The 22,990-nt window shown below is 41.3% G+C and overlaps 1 protein-coding gene across 1 annotated transcript in view; it reads right to left on the bottom strand.

Moving 5' to 3' along the window:
• The window catches only part of COL9A3 (collagen type IX alpha 3 chain), a 56,165-nt gene that overhangs the window by 24,773 nt on the left and 8,402 nt on the right, over nucleotides 1-22,990 (bottom strand). Inside the window, exons 6-17 of the mRNA XM_044659644.1 lie at nucleotides 17,921-17,956; nucleotides 17,470-17,493; nucleotides 16,516-16,569; nucleotides 15,936-15,989; nucleotides 14,554-14,595; nucleotides 10,924-10,980; nucleotides 9,467-9,520; nucleotides 9,025-9,078; nucleotides 8,085-8,138; nucleotides 6,224-6,277; nucleotides 4,370-4,423; nucleotides 3,599-3,652 (exon numbers count right to left, since the gene is read on the bottom strand). Of these exons, the coding sequence (XP_044515579.1) occupies nucleotides 3,599-3,652; nucleotides 4,370-4,423; nucleotides 6,224-6,277; nucleotides 8,085-8,138; nucleotides 9,025-9,078; nucleotides 9,467-9,520; nucleotides 10,924-10,980; nucleotides 14,554-14,595; nucleotides 15,936-15,989; nucleotides 16,516-16,569; nucleotides 17,470-17,493; nucleotides 17,921-17,956 (591 nt within the window). The remainder of the gene's footprint in view (nucleotides 1-3,598; nucleotides 3,653-4,369; nucleotides 4,424-6,223; nucleotides 6,278-8,084; nucleotides 8,139-9,024; nucleotides 9,079-9,466; nucleotides 9,521-10,923; nucleotides 10,981-14,553; nucleotides 14,596-15,935; nucleotides 15,990-16,515; nucleotides 16,570-17,469; nucleotides 17,494-17,920; nucleotides 17,957-22,990) is intronic.

The raw sequence follows: 22,990 nt of genomic DNA, 5'->3' as shown, positions 1-22,990 counted from the left end.
AAATATTTGTTGTAAGAGATGTCTGACTGGGTAGAGGAGGAAAATACACACACACACACACAAACACACACACACACAAACACACACACACACACACACGGAAAGAAGATACCAGACCTGTAAGTTTATTGGCAGGAGAAATTCTTAGGAAAGAAAATAACCTCTGTAAATGCTGGTCAGCATCCTTCTCTGCAACTTAGAGCCTTAAAAAATTGCTTGCTATATGAATAACATGGAAATGGGTTTTGAACAATGATACAGTGGAATTTCTTGTCAGCTATGGGAGGTGGGAAGGAAGGGTGGAGGGCGGAATCATGAATCATGTAACCATGGAAAAATATTCTAAATTTTAAAAAAAGGAAAAAGATTGCTTGCTTAGAGTACTGAATGTTAAGTGACTTGATCAGGACCACACAAACAGTATATCTCACAGCTGAGACTCCCTATCCACTATGCCAGGGGTCGGCAACCTTTTTGGCCGTGAGAGCCATAAACGCCACATTTTTTAAAATGTAATTTCATGAGAGCCGTACAGTGCTCACAGTGTGTGCTCCTATAACAGCGCCTGAAAAAAAAATTGACTTTATGGCTCCTGCAGAAAAAACCATATCTGGCCCTCATAAGAGCCAGATATGGCTCGAGAGCCATACGTTGCCTACCCCTGCACTATGCCATGTTGCTTCTCATTATTTGGAAAGTGATGTGTTGGGGTTTTTTAAGTATAAAAAGAAGACAAATTTTTGTTAAAGAGCAACAAGAGCAATGGGGGCAGATGGCAGGCAGTGAGCGGTAGTAATAGGAACAAGACCCTCATACTCTAAAATCTTGTGTTTCTCACTAGTTAGTACTAGTTAAGCATCAACTGCAAAATTTGTAGTTTCAGTATTAGTCAAGTACAAATTGCAGATGGATCAGTTACCCATTCTGTATACTGGATCTATGATATTCTGTGCTGGCCATTAGTTTTGTGCCTAATCTCTTTATTAACTGCTCATGTTGTTCTTTATTTGCTTTAGTTCTGAACTTATAGGGGGCCAGCCTCTATATGGTTTTGGGGTCCTGAGTGGCGTTGGTGGCATAGGATTGTTAAGACAGGAGAAAGAAAATGAGAACAACTAGACTAGTGGTTAGCCCATGCTGTTCTGATCTCTGTGGGCTTTGGAGTTTATTATATACTGATTTCAAACAAAGAACACAAAAAAAGAGTCACAGTTGTGAAGGGGTAACAAATCATACATAACCCATTGAAGTCTAAAGAGTAAAGGTATAAAGACAATGGCCAAATTCCAACCATCAATTAGTAGAGGATATTCTGGGAGCGGAAATATTTTATGGAGATGCTCACTAATTGAATCCTGGATTATAGGCACCTGGTCAAATAAAGTTCAGACTAAAGACTCCAGTCTAATCTAAGTATGCAATCTTATCTAAGTAATATTTGTTAGGATTCAGGCTTCTTAATTATCAAGGAGAGGAATCATTAACTCAGTAGATGCTAATTCAAAGCTTTCCAATAAGAATTTTAAGAAAGGTGGGGATCTAAAATTGAGTCAAAAGAGGAGCCTCAGATTTTTACCTTAGATGGCCCATTCTGTCTGTGTCCTGACATGCAGTGCAGAAAAATCATACACACAGTTTTACTTGCTGATGATTTTGTAATGGGATCCAGATAACATATCTATTACAGACTCTGTTTCTCCAAATGACTCCTAATAGCCTTTTGGAGGGATCAAGTTGTTTTTGGATTAACCTACCTGCTGGTACCAGAGCTTTTCAGGGCTCAGGTGACCAGAACCAAACCCAAAGACTGCCTCAGCCTGGATTGGTCACGTAGGGAATCCAGATAACAGGTCCTAAATTTGACCCTATTTCTCCAATGGCTTTCTACATCCAATGGCTCTTGACATGAACTGTTAGACATAATTAGTTATCTATAATAGTCCTCCAATATACCCCAGTATTCTCATTCCAGAAGAGTAGCAAGACCTCTCCCACATTGACAAATGATGACAAGGTGGACAATGGGGAACAAGGGATCTACTCATTGGGGACTCTGGCATTCCAGAAGAATCCTCCAAACATGTGCATCTTCTTATTCCCTATGAAGTACGTGTCAAACCCCCAAACCATACCTCCACCATGCCCATTTTCCAAAGTTTTGGGGAGAGGTGAAGATTTCTCTGGAATGGATGAAGACTAGCTTCCAGACCCTAATAAATATGCCAACCCAGAGTGGGTTGCTGCTATTTCATACTCTGAGCTGCCACTGCAGCTGGAGAGCTGCTATTCCATCAGTTCCAGAGAGGCTACTTTCCTAGCCTCTAGGCTTATCCATCAGTCCTAAGGCTACCTGATTAGCCCCCAGACTATTCCACCAGCTCTTAGGCTATTACACCACCATAAACCTCTTCAAATAAAATTCTTTTCTTACTTCTGGATTGAACAGAGTTTGAGTCTCCCTTTCTTGGGGTGAGACCTTGCTACATACTTGGATGTGTTCCTCCCACAACAAAAGAATCTTTCAGGTTCCAGACTTTGAAGCACACGTACTTCTCCCCTACGTCTTTGCTTATCAAAATCTTACCCATCCTTCAAAGTCCAGCTCAAGGTCTACCTCCCACTTCCATGTTGAAGCCTTTCCTGACTACCCCTGCTTTTGCTGAGCTCCTTTTCCTCCAAATTCCTATTGTACTTTATCTGTACACTACATGCTTTTGACCTTAATCATATCCTATCCTTTGGTGTTCTACATGTATCTTAGTTACTGAGGTAGACTGTAAAATTCCTGCAGGCAAAGACTACTTCTTTTTTCATTTCCTCTATGGTTGTATATGTATAAGCAGCCCCTTCCCCACCCCACTCCCAATGAACAACTCCCTGCATTGAATGAAATGGCTATGAAGACTACTTATTCACAATCAGACTGAAAAGTCCTGAAATCGGAGGCTATGTAGCTCCTTAAGGGAGAATTAGAAGTACATTCAAGCATCTTTAGCAACAGATGGGAGCATGATGAGAGCAAAGCTTCTATTCCCATCCAGGAATTCTCAGTCTTCCTCATGACTGCTACATCCCATAATGGAAGGAAGACACAGTCAAGAGTGCCTTCAGAGGTTTAGAGTCAAGTAAAAGTTTGGAGTAGCATCACTGGAGGAAGGTGGTAAGAGAAGAGGAGGGGAAGAACAGGAGGGAGAGCAAAGAGAAAGAATGGAAGAAATCCAGGGAGGAGTTGGTGGTAATGAGCTGCACCTAGCTCCATGGTTCTATCCTCCTCTGAATTCCTCTGCCAAGCATACCCACTGTAAGCAAGAAATGCTTCTCAGAAAGTCTCCAGAACATCATTTCCGGATCCTGGAGTCTTTCGTTGTGACATCTGAGCTCAAAATTCATAAAACAATTAAGTTCAACATGGACCTAATATATATATATTTGTGTTTTAAAGACTTTTTGAAAGGGAGAAAAAAATATGCAGACACCAAAACCTGAGCCAAAAGAACAAGATAAGAAAATAACTGTTGTCTCTTTCTACATGTGCTGCCATTGCTACCAGAATGTACAGCAAGACTGAGACTTGTTCATTGAGATAAAAGGCACTTACAGGCTCTCCAATAGGTCCAGCCATTCCAGGTAATCCTTTGGGACCCGGCCTGCCCTAGAAAAGCACACAACAAATTACTTAGTCACTTAGTACCAGATGAATAGTCAAACAAGTAAAAATGGGAATCACTGCCTTTGCAAACATGACCAATGTTAATGAAGCCCCATGTTAGCTCAGGACTTAGAGCACAAACCTAATGAGGCTAAGGTCATAAAATGGGTCCCTTCCAAGGGAAACTGGTCCTATTCTATCCCATGGCTACCATGCACCTCCTTACTAAGGTGTAAGCCAAGAAAATAAGCCAAGACTTGCTGAGCCTTACTGTCTTCTAAGGGTTTAACAGAGTGTGAACAATATTCAGTGCAATCCAATCCCAACTACTAGTGGAGGAGGTAGAGAGGGAAAACTCTATCACTCAGAGCGAATGTTATACTGGTGGGTGAGAAGCATCATCTTTAGGCCCTAAGCACAGTATTATTGCAATACCCAATAGATAGAGTTTTGACATCTTTATTTTTTTAAGAACCTGAAAAAAACCCAATAGAATTGCTTTTCAACTCTGGGAGCGGGGAGGGAAGAGGGAAGGGAGACAACATAAATCATGTCACCATGGAAAAATATTTTAAAAATAAAATTTAATTAAAAAAATTTAAAGAACCTGTAAAGAATTGATTGGTTTTAAGGAGTTTGTGGCAAAATCTAGCTGGTAAGAAATCACTCATCCTGAAGCCCATCATGACACTGGGAAAATGGATGTCTCATTTAACTTACAAGGTCACCCTTGGGTCCACGGAATCCCTCTGGTCCTCTCTCTCCTCGATCTCCCTGAAAGCCGAGACACAGACCAAGATTGTTTTCTTGACCACAGAAAAGACTGTCAAAACACACTGAGAATGGCATGATTTGGGGGGCTTCTTGGTATTTGCAACTGAGGTTTTTATGAGTCCCTTACAATATTTAGTCTACAGCTGGCAATCAACACATTGTTATCAGCAGTGATAATAGCATTGTTACCATGAGTTCCAATGGGAGTAGATAGGAACAGTAACACTATTACTGTAAGCATAAATAATATCCTGATAAGAACCCTACCCACATTCAGAGGAAGATCTACAGGAAGGGAAACGCAGAAGAAAAGCAACTGCTTGAACACATGGGTTGAGGCAGACATGATTGGGGATGTAGACTCAAATCTACCACACCAATGCAACTATCAACAATTTGGAAATAGGTCTTGATTGATGACACATGTTAAACCAGTGGAAATGCACATTGGCTTTGTGGGAGGGGAAGGTGGGGGGTGAAGGGGAAAGTAAGAACATGAATCATGTAACCATGATCACTTTTCTAAAAAATAAAAATTATTTAAAAAAAATAACATCCTGATAGTTCAAGGACCATTGTTTTCATTAGCTTGGAAATTGGTCCTCTCCAACAACTCAGATCTCCCAAGCTTTTGTGAATGGTTTTGAATCTCTGTGCTGAAAAATTCATCACCTTAAACCCAACCAAGTGCATTTAGCTAGATTGGCCCTCATACGAAAGACATACAATCTGTCACTGGCTCCAGATTTGAAGTTTTTCTATCCCAATAAGAGCCCTTAGAATGTATGATTCCCTGACATGGTCTTAGAGAACCTAAAATCAGCACCAGACCATGATTGAAAAGCAGAGAGGGGAGAAAGGAAAGGGGAAGAGGAAGGAGAAGGGGAAGGGAAAGGGAAAGAATTTTTTTTAAATGGAAGAAATGGTAGTGATATTAACATGCCCAGGCTCTGGAATTCTAGGTAGGATTTATACATAATAATTATATTACTTACTTTTAATAACATACTTATTACATTGATTTGTTATGATGATAATATTAATCACATTAACAGCAATGACTACCAGTTAAACATTTTTACAAAATTTGCAGAATCATTACACACCATTATCAGGTGAGAAGGTGTCCCTTATCTCTCTGCTTAGATCCCCAGAAGATTTAAAGAGATGATTGTGGTGTGTTGGAAAATAGTTACGTATTTTTTAAAAGGATTCAGGCCAGATTAAACTGAACGATAGTCTACAACTACATCATCTAGATACCTGCCATTTAAGCAGGAGATTCTTTAATTCAATGTAATCTACTTGGCTACTGTCAAACTTTGTGAAAGTCAGAATGAGTATGAGTAAAAATGACTACCACAACATTAATCTGTCTCATTGGAAGAGCCATTTGGGGGCTTGCTCGTGCATGGGGATGGGGAAGGGAAGAAAGAACAGGAGAGAGAAGAGGGATGAGAAATGACTTTACTCTGATGAACTCTTAGTCAGCCCAGGGGCCATTTCCATCAAAATCTACAGGTCTGGAATCAATCCCCAGACAGAGAGAGAGCTCTGATGATCTTCAATTTCAACTCTGTCCCCAAGACGAGCCATTGATGCTAATCTTCACATCCATGATACCCATTCTGGGCCAAATTTTGTGTAGAAGTTTCCAGGACACACTGATGATTCTAACCTTACTTTTGATGGGGGGAAGGAAGGGATTATTAAAGAACTGGAAGCAGATCCTAGAGTATGGGAATCTGGAATGAAAGAAACAGAGTGAAATAGCCTTGTCATATGCAGGAAGATACGTACAACTTTCCCAGGCGGTCCTGGAACTCCTGGGGGTCCTCGGAAGCCAATTGGTCCCTGAAAAGAAGATTCATACATTAGAGGAATACTGAGGCTGACCAGGGCAACATTGGGGGGACCTTCACTCACATTGAGTCTCCCCAGTAAGGGACCCAGTCCAGGTCCATATTCCCACTGTAAATCTCCCAAGGATAGGGAAGACATTCCTGGTATATTCTGTACTACAATTGACTCTAAATAGTTCTTCCCCTCCTGATAATAAATAATGAGTAGTTTAATAGAGTTTTATGGTTTTAAGGTGTTCCTTAATGAGTGCCAGGCCTGGAGTCAGGAAGACCTCAGACATCTACTAGCTGTATGACCCTGGGCAAGTTACTTAAACTTTGATTTGCCTCAGTTTCCTCATCTGTAAAATGGGAATAATAATAGCACCTACCTTCCAGGGTTGTAGTAGGGATGAAATGACATAAATTTTGTAAAGCACTTAGCACAGTGTCTGGCACATAATAAGTGATTTATAAATATTAACTATTACTACTATTATCCTTAATCCATATTCAAGGATCAAACCAATAGAACAAACACTGGTTCTGGAATCAGAGGACCTGTGTTCAAACCCCAACCTTGATACTTACTCCTGTGGTGACATTGGGTAAGTCACTTAACTTCCCTAGATTTCAGTCTCTTCTCTAAAATGAGGGGGCTGGAATAGAAGGTCTCTGGGATCTCTATCTGCTCTTCTTAATCTGTGATCCTTTAAGTTCTATGTCCTCTGCAAAGCTAAGATTTGTCCAACCCTCTCTTAATCAGCACGTATTTATCTTGTATATACCTTATTTGCACATACTTGTTTCCCTGTTGTCTCACCCATTCTATTGTAAGCTGCTTGAGGACTTTTTTTTAAACTTCTTTTTGTATTTCCAGTACTTAGCACTGTGCCTGACACATAGTAGGTGCTTAAAAAATGTTTACTGACAGACTAATTCATCCTACATTGATAATATCTTTAAGCATATTACCCTCCTTCTCAAAAACCTTCATTGGCTCCCTGTTATTGCCCAATAAATATTGCATCTAGTTTTGCGGGCTGAATTTTAGGAAAAACATTGACCAGTTGAAATGTTTCTAGAGGTGAGGACCAGAATGCTGAAAAGTCAGGAAAGCATGCCCCACGAAGATACCTTGCAAGAACTGGGGATTTTTAGCCTAGAGGAGAGATGTTTAGGCTTAAGAAAGTTGGGCAAACACAATCATTTTCTTCAAGTATTTGCAGGACGTGGGAAAAGAATTCACTGTGTTCTCCTTGGCTTCAGAGGCCAGAAACGGGAATAATGGGCAGAAGTGTAGAGAAATGGATGTAGGCTCAATACATGGAAAAATTTACTGACTGGAGCTGTCCAAACGTAGAATGGCTTATCTCAAGAGGCAGAAGTTTCCTCATCCCTGAATGTCTTTAAGTAGATTCTGGATGATCCCTGTTGAGGAGTTGGCTGTTTAGATACACTTTTATCTAGTGACTTCTGAGTTCTTCTCCAACTTTGGGATTCGGTGATGATTCTGTAAAGTTGTACCTGGCGCCCAAGGTCTACCATAAGATGGCCTCAACTTGTCTTTCTAATTATATTTCCTTCCAGTCTTTTCATGAACCCATTATTCCAGATAGACTAAACAACTTTCTATTCCCCATCATATCTAATCGTATCAAAAAGAAGAATCTTATATTAAGTGGGTGGAAAGCTGGACTTCCTTCATATTTTCAGACCATTTTTGAAATCACACCTATGGAAAGAAAGGCCACAATCCGGGGCAGTATATCATCAGTCCAGCACTAATGAAAGGAAAGCAGGAAATGGGCAGTACTTACACGATCTCCAGGTGGCCCTAGTGCACCAGTCAGTCCCCTTAAGCCCCTAGGGCCCTGTAGAGAAAAGGCGATAGATGAGGCTGAGGGAATAAGTTAAATGGAGAGGACATAGGGGCAAAGGCAGGAAGAAACAGTTGCAATTGGTTTGTGACTTTTGTGGATTTTGAAACGAAGAGACTTGGGGGGCAAGAGAATCTAAGTAACTGAGAGATCTAGCTTGGAACCATATTGAATAACTTGCTTTTGCAGTTCTAAGACTGAAAATTATACAAAGGCCTTTTGGCTCAAGGCCATAGGAAGAGTTTTGCAAGCATGGAATTCTTGGGCTGCGAATATAGTGCTGAGGGGAAGGGTTTTCTAATTCAGAAAAAAAGCCAAGTGATTGAGAGAACTCTTTTGGCTAGGGATGGTCCAATGAAGCATATATTTCCTAATAATGTCTGGTGTTCATGGTGGATCAAGAAGGTCATTTTGAATCATGGTTCATTTTGGTCTGAAATTCCCGAGACTACTTATTTAAGTGAAAACTTTTGCCTTGATTACGCCAACTAGCAAATGAAAGTATCTTTGAATTTCCAAAAGTCTTATATTTTATACCAGGGGACCAGAACACAGGAAATATATTTTCATGTGCCAATAGCTCTAACTAGCAGAGAAACATTTTTCATGCAAACAGTTCTTGAAATAAAAAGTTAAATAATAACACAACTCACGAATAGGTCTCTTATTCTTTTTTTTTTTGATGCAGCATTTGATAAATTTTACAAATTAGTGTAATTGGCTTAAATGGTGGTCTAGGCTAGAGAAAGTGCGTGAAAGGTAGAGAGAGAATAGAGGGATTTGAGGAATCTGATTTTGGACCCAGCTTAAACTACAGTTTGAATGAGGTATTACATCCCACTCTTCAGATCATTGCACTCAAACCTTTCCCAAGTCTTACCTGTAGACCAACAGTTCCAGGGATACCAGCAGGCCCTGGAGGACCAGGATCACCCTGCAACGGAGACAACAACTAGCTTAGCAAGGTCAAAGTCATATGCCTATCTGACTCTTCTCCTTCCCTAGCTTCAGTATCTTCTGTGGATGTTCTGCCTTATCCCACTCAGACACACATCTCAACCATACCAAAATGTACCTATCCTCACCTAGATGTCCATGAATTTGTTTAGTTTCTATTCTGCAATCTCTTTCTCTCCTGATTGTCTGTTTGCTTGAGATCTAAGTATTTTGTAGCTATCTCAATGCTCCCCACCAAAAAGTTCTTAAAGATCATGGATAATGAAATCACGTTGTCACCGTAACCCTCCCAGAAAACCCTTAGTGCTGTCAGCCACATTTTGTCCTCTATGGCAAAGAGACAAACCCAGCTCAGTACTGTTTACCTTCTCTCCATCTTTCCCCACTTCTCCTTGCTCCCCTTTGTAACCAGTGGGTCCCTGAAAGCAAAAGGAATAAAGAACATGTTAGACTTCCCAAGATCCTAGGAAGGACCTAAGCACATCCTGAAACCACATGTCAATTTTCAACTGAGCCTGAGCAGAAGGGCCAGGTTAACCAAGGCTTCTCTATCGGAAGCCAAGCCCGAGAATATATTGGAAAGTTAAAGAAAATCAACTGCAATAACAATAGCCAGAGTGGACCTCTAATTTAAAGATGGGTAAACTGAGGACCATAGATATTATGTAGCTGGTACAAGGTTGCCCAGTTAGTTTTGGTGCTAAAACTCTGTTTTTCAAACTCCTGACCCATTGTTCTCTTCCCCTATGACACACCAGCTCTTCTTTTTTTTCTTTTTTTTTTTTAACCCTTACCTTCCATTTTGGAGTCAATACTGTGTGTTGGCTCCAAGGCAAAAGAGTGGTAAAGGCTAGGCACTGGGGGTCAAGTGACTTGCCCAGGGTCACACAGCTAGGAAGTATCTGAGGCCAGATTTGAATCTAGGACCTCCTGTCTCTAGGTCTGACTCTCAATCAACTGAGCCATCCAGCTGTCCCCCCCATCAAGGTGACTGGTCTTGACTAATTGGACTTCAGCTCATCTATGCCTTGCTACTGAATAGAGATCCTTTTGGTAATAAAACTATTTTGAAAATAGTTGTTGCATGTAAAAAGGGAAAAGGAAGGGGAGCTGTACTTGGCCCCAAAACAAGTTTCATTCCAACCTTGAAAGCTCCTTACACCTTGTTCTGGCCAAATGGCAAAGTAAACCAGAGGCTTGCCTTATCAGATTCAACAGTCCAGTCCAATGGACACTTCTATGGCACCTACTGTGTGCAAGGGAATAAGATTGTGTTGGGTATCTTTTGAGGGGAAGCTGGTGTTGATGGAGTCAGAACCTGAGCTTTTAATAGTGTTTGGGGATTCCTAATATGGTGACTCTTTCCTCCAACGCAAGTCAACACTTGATCTGTAACAGAGAGTTACCTCGGGGCACTGAGAGATTAAGTGTCTTATGACCTTAGGATCACATAATTTGTCTATATCCAGTATTCCATACAAACTAAAAACAACATTCCAGACAAACAGGACTTGAACTCTGGTCTTCCTGATTCCAACACTAGCTCTCTATTGATTGTGACTTCAAAAGAAAAGAAAAGAATGGAAAAGAACATAACAGAAAAAGGGAAAGAAAAGAAAAGACAAAAAAAATGAAAAATCCCTCCTCTCTAAGAGCTGACATTAGCTTGGATGACTCCACCCCAGCGTTACAAACACCAGAAGTCCCAGTGGGACAGCTTTACTAGGTTACAATGGCTCCCTACAGACTCCTTAAGGCTCCATCCTGCTTCAGGTCTGGAATACCCAGTAATTGTATTTCTTGTTTTTATCCGTGGGCTTACCTTGAATCCTGGCATTCCTGGGGGCCCAGGTGGGCCAGGTGGACAGATAGATGGACACTGCAAGAGAATAAGAGATCTAAGGTCAGAAATTTTTCTTCTTAATTCACTCCTCTAAAGAGCCTGCCCTAACCCTGACTGCAAGTAGACATAAAGAGCAGGGGCAACTAGGTGGCCAAATGGATTAAGAGCCAGACCTAGAGATGGAAGGTTCTGGGTTCCAAAATGCCCTCAGATACTTTCTAGCTGTGTGATCTTGAGCAAGTCACTTAAACCCCAACTGCCTACCCCTTACCTCTCTTCTACCTTGGAACCAATACACAGTATTGATTCTAAGACAGAAGGGAAGAGTTTTTTTTTAAAGACATGAAGAGCAAATTGATTCAAAGATCCGGGAGCTTATCAGATACCTTGGGTGATATTTGCCATCATATTTGGGAATATCTCTGTCTTAGGACAGAGAAATAAAAGATCAGTTGCTTGAAAGGAAGTCAGTACACAAAGACTGCTTCTAAGATGATTGAATGGATGGATGTATGGATGGATGGAAGAAAAACATTTGTTAAATGATTACTATATGGGGACAGGTAGGTAGCATAGTGGATAGAGTACCAGGCTCAGAGTCAAAAGGATCTGGGCTTAGATCTGACCTCAGATTCTTCCTCACTGTATGACCCTGGGCAAGTCATTTAACTCTAATCACCTAGTCTTTACTGTTCTTCTGTCTTAGAATAAGTTCTAAGACAATAGGTAAAGTTTAAAAAATCTTTTTAAAGATTACTATATGTCAAGCATTGAGTAAACATGAAGGAAACCAATTAAAAAGTTAGTGCCCCTGCCTTCCAAGAGCTTATATTCTAATGGAGTGAAGCAATACTTGCAGAGAGCCTGGTGGCAACATTTGTAAAGAAATGGTAAGAGTCACTGAGTTGTGAATGCAGCAATAGAAGAATTCATTGACATATTCTGTCCAGAGGTAACTATAGTATTGATTTCGATGCAGAAGCCTGACTTTTCACCAAGGAGGGAGGGAACACACACTTATGTAGCACCTACTATATGCCAGGACCCCACAGCAACCCCAGGAAGTACTATTATTACTTCCTTTTTACAGTTGAGGAAACTGAGGCAGACAGAGCCTGTGACTTCCCCAGGGTAAGTTACACACTTAGTAAGTGTCTGAAGCAGGTTTTGAACTCACATCTTCTTGACTACAAGCTCTGTGCTCTATGCCCTGTGCCACCTAGCCACCTTGATAAGATTCGGACTCAGAAATGACAAAGAATGGGAGCAAATCCAGAATATCCACTGGGCTGAGATCAGTGACCCTTAATTGAAGCCATAGAAGGTTGATTAGATGGGTAGGGTGATTGATTTTCATATCCCTTCCTTCATTTTCCCCCCTGACTATGCTACATAGTGTATACAGACAGAACCTATTCAAGAAAACCCATTATTTTAACATCTAAATTCTCAAGCTAGATTGAGAGGATAGCTAATAACTCTTTGCTTTACAAAAAGATCTGTCCACTCACCAAGGGACTCCTGGTTCTTGAAAATAGCAAGCTCTCTTCTCATTTAAAACAACAACATGCTTTACATAATGCCCATTCCCCAAAAACTTTTCAATTATAGTTACACAACAACTTCTGTCAAGCGGATTCTGACTTATCTCCATTTTTCAGAGGAGTAAACTGAGGCTCCAAGAGGATAAGAGGATATTCCAAAAACATACAGAGCATATTAGTATGAAAATGGGGATAAAATTTCCAATACTCAATCTCAGAGCTTTCTGACAATGATAGCTCATATTTCTATCATACTTTAAATTTTGTAAAAGTCCTTCCCTAACAACAATGACATGAGGGAGATATTGCAAGTATTATGCTAAATAAATAAGTATCATAAGACAGGTTCTTGTTTTACAGATTAGGGAACTGAGGCAGTTTGGTGGCACAATAGATAGAGCACTGGGTCTGGAGTGAGGAAGATTGGAGTTCAAATCCAGACTCATATATTTACTGGGTATGTGACTCAAGTCACTTGACTTCTGTTCACCTCAGTTTTCTTAACTGTAAAACGGGAATAATAGTAGCACCTTCTTCTAAGGGTTATTGTACATATCCAATGAAATAATATTTATAAAGTACTTTGTACAGTTCCTAGCACATAGTAGGTACTTAACAAATATTTGTTTCTTCTTCTCCTTCTAAATAGATGCCAGTAAGCATCAGGACAGAACTGAAGCCTTCTGATTCCACATCTAATACTGGTTGCCTTTCCCACTACAGGTGATTACTGTGAAAACCATCAGGCTCTCTTGCCTTTGTCTTTAGTCCCAAGCAGGCAGATTAATTAGGAGTCCAAAATGGAAGCCCAGGGAGAAAAGCTATGAAGTTCTCAAATAAGAAAAACTCAGCCCTGCTACCAAAAGACTGCCTGCATTTCTTTGAAAAAGTGAAATTGACATAGTTTATTTTTGTCTTAAAAAGGAGAAAAAAAATACCCTCCCCAATTTTTTTTATACATGGAAGTGAGGTGTTAGCAGATGTTATCACAAATAACAGTGCCACCAATTGAGTCTTTTTAAAGAGAAGCTGGAAATAGTTTGCAGCAGGGTGGGGATAAATTAAGCCCTATTTCTTTCACTGGCACAAGCTGAGAAACCAATCCTAGAATCATAGTTTTAGAGCTGAAAAGGACCTCTGAGGCCATTAATTGAAGTGTCCCAAACTAGATTAAAATGACATCGAGGAATATTTAACAAAATAAATTAAAATGCATCAGAAACTAGATAATGCTAATATGTAAGTTTTCTAAGTCGATATGTGACCTACAGGGAAGATTACGTATGGTTTAGTGGCTATTTCTATTAGAATGACTTTGACACCACTGATTTAGTCCCAACTCTCATTTTACAGATGAGGAAGCTGAGGTTCTGAAAGTTAAGAGGCAGGTTTATGCATAGGCATGAAAGAGCTAAGATCCTAAATGAGCCCTTCCTTACTCTGGTCCAGTGCTCCGTGTACCATTTCCCCTAGCTTCCTTGTGGTAAGAATGAGCCCCAAGGCCCATACTGGTGGGTGGTGATCCTCAAGGCTTGTATAAGATTACCCAAAGATTGATTCCATGTTTAATCTGACCTTGTAAATTAAATTTCAATCTATCTTCTTCCCAGTGGAAGCAAGACAATGTTTAAATGCAACATTATATGCTCTTTTCTTGATGTATTGGTACGCCAGGTGAGGAACTTTCTGTAAGAAGAATTCAACATGGCCCTACAAATATGGCAGGCCATATTCTGCAAGCACATCATCTTTCATCTCCCTCCTTTTTCCAGGAGTCTCAAAACATTTTATAAACATTCCTCAAGTTCCTCAGCTTTATTGATCCTATTTGAGAAAAGGCAGATAACATCCTCGACATTCTCCAGAGGAGTTCAAACAAACAAACAAACCCAACAAATTAGCGATATCCAACACTTATTCACAATTTCATTGCAAAACTAGGGCTGGATTCAAGAATAAAATTGAGAGCTCCTTGCCTGGCCCTTTCCATTCACCTCTCTTTCTCTAGGTTACCATATACGCAAGTGCATGGGAATCCCTCTAGAAAACAAACAGAAATTCCTACCTGAAGATCACCAGCACCATCTGGAAGAACCCCTGGGTGTCCCTGAAATTAAAAAAAATGTTTGGGGAATAAACTATAGTATTTAGATCCTTCCCTTTTTATCTAATTCCCCATTTCCACCAGAGAATGACTTGAGGACTTTGGAATTATCATCATCAAAATAGTCTCATTTATCCATATTCAGACTTCCCAGTTTTATTATGAACTCTGAATTAAAAGGTACTGATCTCTTCTACTCACTGATCTGCACCCACAGTGCCTACTACAGAGTTCTTAATGAGAGCAGTGATTGCCAGTAAGTTCTTATTCATTGATCAGTGGGTTGAGTGATGAAGCCTCCCCAGGATTCTCTGATTAGAGAGAAAATAGGAACAAGAACAAACAGGGGCTCTCTGAATGGAGTACCATCCATTCCTACAAGTCTAGTCTCTGGGTACCCAGGGTTAATTGTGGTATAAGAAAACAAACACAGGCTCATCAGCCCAGGTTTGTAAAGATGTCTTCCTAAGAGGGATAGCAGTATAATAACTCAGTTCTCTGCAAGAAGATTCTTATAGAGCACAAGGTCTTACTCTAGTGTCTAGTAAATTGTTTATATATATACATAAGCATATGTATATATGTTGATAACTGAATTTAAATTTAATCTGTTTTCTTTGGAATCATATGAATTTTATTTTATACATTTAAAAATACTCTTCTGAGAAGAGGTCTGAAGTCTTCACCAGATTGCTAAAGGCGTTGATATCACAAAAAAAGTTCAGAACTTCTTTCCTAGTGAATGAGGATGAAGTGAAAAACCTTCTAATCATATCCCATAGTCATCACCATGGAGCGATACGAGGGGCTAACATGCCATTCCCATTCTGCAAATGAAATAAACAAGGTCCAGCTTGTGCTTTGCATCAGAAACAGACTCAGAGACAGAAGATGAAGGATTTTCCTGTGGTCATTCTGAAAAATGGCCTCAGGATTCTGCTCTGTAAATCAGAATACAGTTGGCCTAAACTCCTGGACACAGCTCGAGATGTTGGCTTATAGCAAGTATTCAACAAATATTATATGAATGCAAGGCAAATGAAGGACAGATCTGGCTAGATTAGGAGAGGTCTCCCCTCTGGCGCTCCTGGCAATCCCTTTGCTTCTGGTCCTAACCTCTCCTGGGTCTTAATGTTTTGTTTTATTTTGTTTTTTTCTTTCTGGGAGTCTGAGGAACTTAATACACTGCTTTGGCTAGGAGTTTCAGCTTAGCAGAAGGAAGAGATCCTGGGCCCATCCCAGGATTAACCTTTTCTTCTGTCCATGTTTACTCAAAACCTGCACCCCTGACCATGAAATCCCTGGCCTTTCTTTGCTCTCAGCAAGTCTGTGGTAGTACTTACGGGAGGTCCTGGGGGACCTGGGGGACCAGGCAGCCCTGGGAGTCCAGATGGTCCCTAGGAAAGGGAAGAATCATGGCTCAGAAAAGGGTACAACTCTCGCTCCGAGGTTGAGAAAGACAAGCAATAATGAAAGTTTCCTCTATTTCAGCTTGTCCCCTGTCCCAACGGCAGACTGACAAGCCTCCCTTCCAGCTTGAAGATTGGTCTCCCCGTCAATCCAGGGTCTGGGATGGCATTTCTGCTCTTCTGGTCTTTTCCTGAAGTTGAGTATCATTAGCATATCTCTAAAACTATGAGCCACACAAAGGCAAGGTGCCAGCTGGGCTTATGCCACCTTCTCTGTACTGTGTCCAGCTGGGCACCTTGAACAATGAGGAGCTACAGGTTTTTCGATAACATGGGTGGGTTGATAGCACGGTGTCCAATCTCCTAATATTGTGTGTACATGCAAGTGTGTATGTGTGCCTATATATGTGTATGTATGAAATGGCTAGTCTATCAACATCTGTCATTATGTACAGAAATACCAGTTTAACCCAGAACTATCAACATGGTTTTAGCACAACGAATAGTCACTTACAGGAGGACCACGAACTCCATTTCCTCCTGGGAGGCCACTCACTCCAGCCTCACCCTAGAGAAAGAGAAAAGCAAACACATCAGGACTTACTTCTTTCAGCTCTAGTCTTCTGTTTGTGAGTGGGGTTAAAGAGGGGCTGTGTGGTTAGGGACCTTGCTCTGGAGCTGGAGAACTAGGAATGACCAAAAAAACTCAGAAGTGTTTACTATGTGCCAAGCAATGTGTTAAGCACTGGAGAGACAGAAAAATTGAAAGAGCTCCTGTTCTCCGGGAACTCACACTATAATTAAGGGAGACAGCACGTAAAAGAAAGTTCAGCTATAGTCAGGCAGATGGAAAAGGCTGGAGTCCCAAGGTGCCTAGGGATTTCTAGGTTATATCAGCAGATAAGATGATTGCAAGGAATAGAGGCAGGTCAGAGAAGCTCTGGTAGAACATCAGAAGGAATGAAGTTGTTGACTCCCATCTCATTCAAGTCCTAGAAGCAGTGAAGCCATCCTAGACAAAGGGTTAAGGGAAGGAGGAGGATACCTCTAATAAATCTTCCCTCAGAGGTTTTGGAAGGGTTCTGGGACAGCCAGACTTGAGGAAGGGGGGAGGAAGGGAAGATAAAGATAAAGATAGATAAAGATAAAGGCTCCCTGAGTGGTGATATTCTGATCTGGATAACATCAGAGGCATAAGGATAGATGGAAGCCCTGGCTTTGAACTCTTTAAGAGTGGTATCAACCTGGTCTCCTCTATGGCTCCATTTGAAGTAGAAATTAAATAGGATGGGCAGTGATATCTGATTCTGGGGCTCTCATCACTGAGAGGTTCAACTAGTTACTCCAAGGTAAGGAGTTGGGGACTTTGGTTGGTTTTCACTGGATATCTGGAGATAGTGGTGGAATTTGTGGGGAGAAAAGGGGTTGCCAAGAGTATAAACAAATTCTCAGAGTTATTTCTACTTACTGGAGGTCCAGGAAGTCCTTTGCCCTACAAATAGGAAAGAAAAAGTGAAGATTATTCAGAAAGTAGATGCCAAAAGCTTACATGACTGCCCAACCAACTCTGATGAAATTAGGATTTAGAAAATGGTTCTAGTGGACTGAAAGGAAAGATTGGGTGGAATTCAGGATGGGTTTTCTCCAGGGGCAGGGTTATGCTCTAGCGGAATTTCTCAGGGGTACAGAACAATAATGGATCAAGCCCTTGGGCATTTAGTCCTGAAGTCCAGTCTGTTAGGAAACTCTAGTAGGTCCAAAGTGGCAGTCTCAACCAGGAACACAATGGTTTCTAGGTTTTTGGCTTAGTTCCCTTAACATGGTCTCACTGCCAAGACACTGCTGACAGTGCTCAAGATTCCCAATGATCTTCCACCAGCAATTCCCCCAAGTCCTACAGATAAGAAAGAAGTACTTACCCCTAACCCAGGAGGACCTGGAGGTCCAAGGCTGCCCTGTGGAATGAAAACATGTGTTGTTGTTGTTCAGTTTTATTAGATGTTGTGACCCTATTTGGGGTTTTCTTGGCAAAAATACTGGAGTAGTTTGCTATTCCTTTTCCAACTCATTTTCTAGATAAGGAAACTGAGGCAAACAGGGTTAAGTGACTTACCCAGGGTCACACAGCTAGGAAGTATCTGAGACCAGATTTGAATTCAGGTCTTCCTGACTCTAGACCCTTACACTCTATCCACTGTACCAGCTAGCTACCCTCATCAAAGCATCAGTTGGTGAGAGAGCTTTCTCTGAGAAACTTTAAGAAAAAAAAAGTTGGATGTGTCCATCTCCACCTTATCTATCCAGAGCCCTGGACTTGGAGTCAGGAAGATTTGAGTTCAAATATGACCTCAAATACTTACTAGTTTTGGCATTAGGTAAATAATACAGTTTGCCTCAGTTTCCTCAACTATAAAATGAGTATAATAATAGCATTTACCTTCTTAGGTTGTTGTGAGGATCAAATGAAAGAATATTTGTCAAGAACTTAGCATAGTTCCTGGCATATAATAGGCACTATATAAATGTTTATTCTTTTCCCTATACTGGGATATCTAGTCATTCCTTTTTTTTAAACCCTTACTTTCCATCTTAGAATGAATAATGATTAGAAAGTAGAAGAGCAGTAAGGGCTAGGCAGTGGAAGTTAATTGACCTGCCCAGGGTCTATCTGAGACCAGATTTGAACCCAGGATCTCAAGGCCTGGCTCTCTATCCACTGAGCCACCTCGCTGCCCACCTAGGCATTACTTTTTGCTTTCTAAAGGACTCTCACATACATTATTCACTTGGTTTTCACAGCTACCCTGATTCTCCATTTGACAAATGAGAAAACTATAGCCTAGAAAGATTAATTGACTTGCTTGGGGTGGCACAGCTAGTTAGTGACAAACCTAGAGCCTAGAGCCCTTGAATTCCAGGCTTTCTCTTATATTGCAATTTCTGCACTATCCAATAAAATTTGGAGTCTAGCCCTCCAGACGAGGTGTCCTGAGTCTAGTTTTCCCCTGTCTCCTTGTTAAATCTGGAAGGCCAAATTATAGTTTGGTGAGCAATTTGATCTTGTAATTCCTGTCCTGAAATGGAAGATCATTGTCAAAGTCATCGAATGTTTAGTGGTGAACTCTAAGCACAAAGTTAAACTGGAAGGTAGCTTCAACTCTTCTGTTTCTCATGGTTGATAACTTGGGGAAATATTTTGTCAAAAGCTAACTTCTAAGATGCTGAAAATGGGAGCTAGAAGGATGCACAGAATGGGCAAGATGATCTCCAATGCCCCTTCCATCTTAGAGAAAGCACAAAGCAGGCAGCTGCTCAGAAATCATATCTTGAATGAATGAATGAATGAACGATGCAGTGGAACGTAGAGATTGTTCTCTTTTATCTGCTTGACTCTAGCTATATGGGGGCAAGAGCTGTGTCTTATCTAACTTTGTGTCTCCCCCTGGCACATAGCAGTGTTCAGCCCATGGTAGGCACTTCAGAAATGTCTGCTAAATGACTGAGTAAAATTTTAAATCCATTCACATTTTTAGCAACCTGAGATACTTCTCCAATGTCTGCCCAGACAGTCTCCTACACAGATGCCCTCCTCTCCTCCGACTCCAGCCATCCGAAAAAGTCCCAACTTCCCTCACCCTGAATTTACCTTGAGAATTCTACCATTAAATCAATGAAGTTAATCTCACTGAACATTATTCATGATTCCTGTTTGTGGTTCCAATCAGGGGCTACCTGGTGCCACTCTGCCCAAGTGGTGGTGGCAGGGCAGGACGTAGAGAGGGACAATTGGGAAGGCTAGGAAGGTAGCCTCTGAACCAGATAGGATGAGAAATTATTTTCATCTTGACACATTAATTGCAAGTTTGAGCCTGATTGAGAACTCCTGCTGTAAGCAAGGGGGGGGGGTGGAAATCCCTTAGAGAGCCCTTCTAGGGACATTAGATGGAATTAGATTTATTTCTAAAGAAAATGAGTCCAATTAATGCTTCCTGACAGCCCAGACTGGAAGGGAGGAAGCAGGACTTCTCAGTGGGTAATTAGAATAGGGTTTGCTTTCTCCCCTTCATGAGTGAGCCAAAGTGCAAAGGAGAAGGCATGTAGGTGAGCCCTCTGAAAGAAGGCAAAGTGGGAAGCTTGAGGGCATGGAGTATGAGCTTGGGACTATGAAAAAGGGGGCCAGAAGATGAATTTAGATGAGTGTCTTTCCTGCCAAAAGGAAATGAGGGTTTGTAGCCCCACAGAGAGGCAGTGTGTGTAAATGGTAAGTGGTTGGGCTGCAGAGAAGCCCATCAGCCCTCTGGCCATGCAGAAGCTGTCACATCATGATCAGTACACAGCGGAGATGGAGTCCCCAACAAGTCCCTGATTCTTTTCTTAGAAACTTCCTCCAAAGCTTCTGCCTCCTCATAGGCCAGGAAAGGGAGACAGGACTTGCTGTTCCTTCTGTGTTCCCATTTCTAAATGGGGCTCTATTTGCTCCACCTTGACTCCAGAGCTCCCACCCCTAACCATGCCCTGTTGACAACCTCCCTTCCTACTCCAACAACAGGAGAAGAAAGTGATTGTCTCCAGTGACTCTCCAATTAACCTTCCAAGACCTCCTCTCCAGCCTCCATCTCCAAATCTTACCCCCTTATTTAGAATTAATCCCCACTCACAATCCCAGGCCATTTATTCCCACTTAGATCAAAGATGGGAGTATCTCTCATCCAACCCCTTCTAACTGGAAACTAAGATCCAGGGTCACACAAGAAGTAAGCACAGAAAATGGGATTTGAACCCAGGTCCTGTGACTCCAGAGTCAGGGCTCTGGCTACTGTACCATGCTGCAATCTTGTTGAATTCTTTATGGCTTGAGATCTCGCTCACTAGGTACTTTTTAGCTTTGTTCCTCCAGCAACTGGCCCAGAGATTACAGCTTGTCCTGAAGGGAACTATTTCATTCTTTGCATGCCATTGTCCTCCCCACATTTTGACTTAAATCCAAGGAGGCAAGTCCCCAGCCAGTGAATTAAGATGAGTAACATCCTAAACAAACTCAAATTTACAGAGCAGATAATTAGGGATCCTCCTAGAAGGGCTCCTTAAAAAGCAATCTCAGGGAAGCTTGGTAGCACGGTGGCTAAAGCTCCATCCCAAATACGGGGACCTGTGTTCAAGTCTAACCTCAGATACTTCCTAGCTGTGTGACCCTGAGCAAGTCACTTAACCCTAATTATCTTTTTTGTCTTGGAATTGATACTAAGACAGACAGTAAAGGTTTTAGAGAGAAAAAAGAAACAAGGAGCAATCTCCCCAGGGCACTTAATTTTTTGTTTATGGGACGTTATCTTTGTCTAAAATATAGTAGGCTTAGGGAGAAGGACTGGCTTTATGATTTCACTGGCATATGGGACTTCCAGGTGAGGAAATTCCCTTTTTCAATGCAGGTGAACATCTTCTCTGTAATTCATTTTCTTAGAGATTTGACTAGAGCCCTGAGGTGAAGTGACTCACCCAGGGTCACACAGCACAGGGCACCTTTTTGGATAGATAAATTGCTGGATAGAATGGCTAAAGGGAAAAGATCCTTACAGTTAGAGCTAGAAGCTTTAGCTAGAAAATAAAATGTTTAAAAAATAAAATAAGTCATTGAGGAAATAAGGTTTAACTTATACACACAATTTAAAAAAATAATTATATATATATATATATATTTTTTTTAACCCTTACCTTCTATCTTAAAATCAACACTGTGTGTTGGTTTCAAGGTGGAAGAATGGTAAGAAATAGGTAATAGGAGTTAAGTGACTTGCCCAGAGTCATACAACTAGAAAGTATCCGAGGACACATTTGAACCTAGGACTTTCTGTCTCCCAAAGGGGTCATGAGTGAAATGACTCAACAATAACTAGTAGAGAAAAATTTCCTCCCGAGAGATTCCCCCAAAACATTAAAATCACAGGTCCAGAACTAATCTCTAAAAGTATGGAATTAAAAAAAAAAGTCTTGCTGGTTGGCACGGTCTAATGTTTCCCACATTGCCTGTCACTAGACCTTATTCTTTTTAGGTACATATTCCTTACGTGAGGTGAGGTACAATTGCAGTCCCTGAAGAAAGAAACAAGGATAGAAAGGCTGTGACCTCCTAACTGTCTTGCAAGCTGGCCGCTGGTGCCGGGCTTTGGGAAGCCGGGAAGCCTGCAAGCCAGGTCTTCCCCACTCCCATTCTCTAACCATATATGCTACTTATTCCTGGGGAGCTAGAGGAGCAAAGCAGAACTCAGTCCTGCTGTCCACAGATCCTGCCCACCTCATCAGCAAATAGAGGGGCAGCTAAGTAGTAAAGTGGATACAGAGCCAGGCCTGGAGTCAGGAGGTTCTGAGATGAAATCTGGCCTCAGATGCTTCCTAGCTGTATGACCCTGGGTAAGTCACTTAACCCCAATTGCCTCATCCTTACTTCTCTTCTCTCTTAGAATTGATACAAAGCAGAAGGTAAGGGCTTAAAAATAAAAACTTGAGACAGAATTGAAGTCAATAAAAATGAGGCTTTGGTCCAAGGTAGTCAGAACCAAGGATGTGATTTTTATACATAATGGTCATGAAGAAATGAACAGATTTGAATGAATGAACAACAGAAATGAACAGTAAGTGGGCACAGAGGGAGGATTCTAGATGGAAATATTCTGGAAAGGATAAGCCCTATCCTAAGGACCCACACCAAGTCTCTGTGGCTGGTGGCTCTGCAAGACTATGGGGGCAAACTGTTCTTTATTTTCTGCTTTCTGCTCAGCTGCCTGTCCCCTTTCTTGTTCTCTTTCTTCTCGGCCTTAGGCTCCTCTGAGCTGGAGACCCTGGAAGTCACAGAGAAGGCAACCTCATCTCTCCCTTCTTGCCTGCCTCCTGGGGTCATTGTCAGGAAAGTGTTTTGTAAATCTTCAAAGTGCCATAGAAATATGTGTTGTTCATTTTATTCCCAAACTCTGCAGCAAAATAACCAGAGGCCT

This window comes from Gracilinanus agilis, chromosome 2 (assembly GCF_016433145.1).
Source record: "Gracilinanus agilis isolate LMUSP501 chromosome 2, AgileGrace, whole genome shotgun sequence".
NCBI classification, from domain to species: Eukaryota; Metazoa; Chordata; class Mammalia; order Didelphimorphia; family Didelphidae; genus Gracilinanus; species Gracilinanus agilis.
This window is presented reverse-complemented; position numbering and strand designations above follow the sequence as displayed.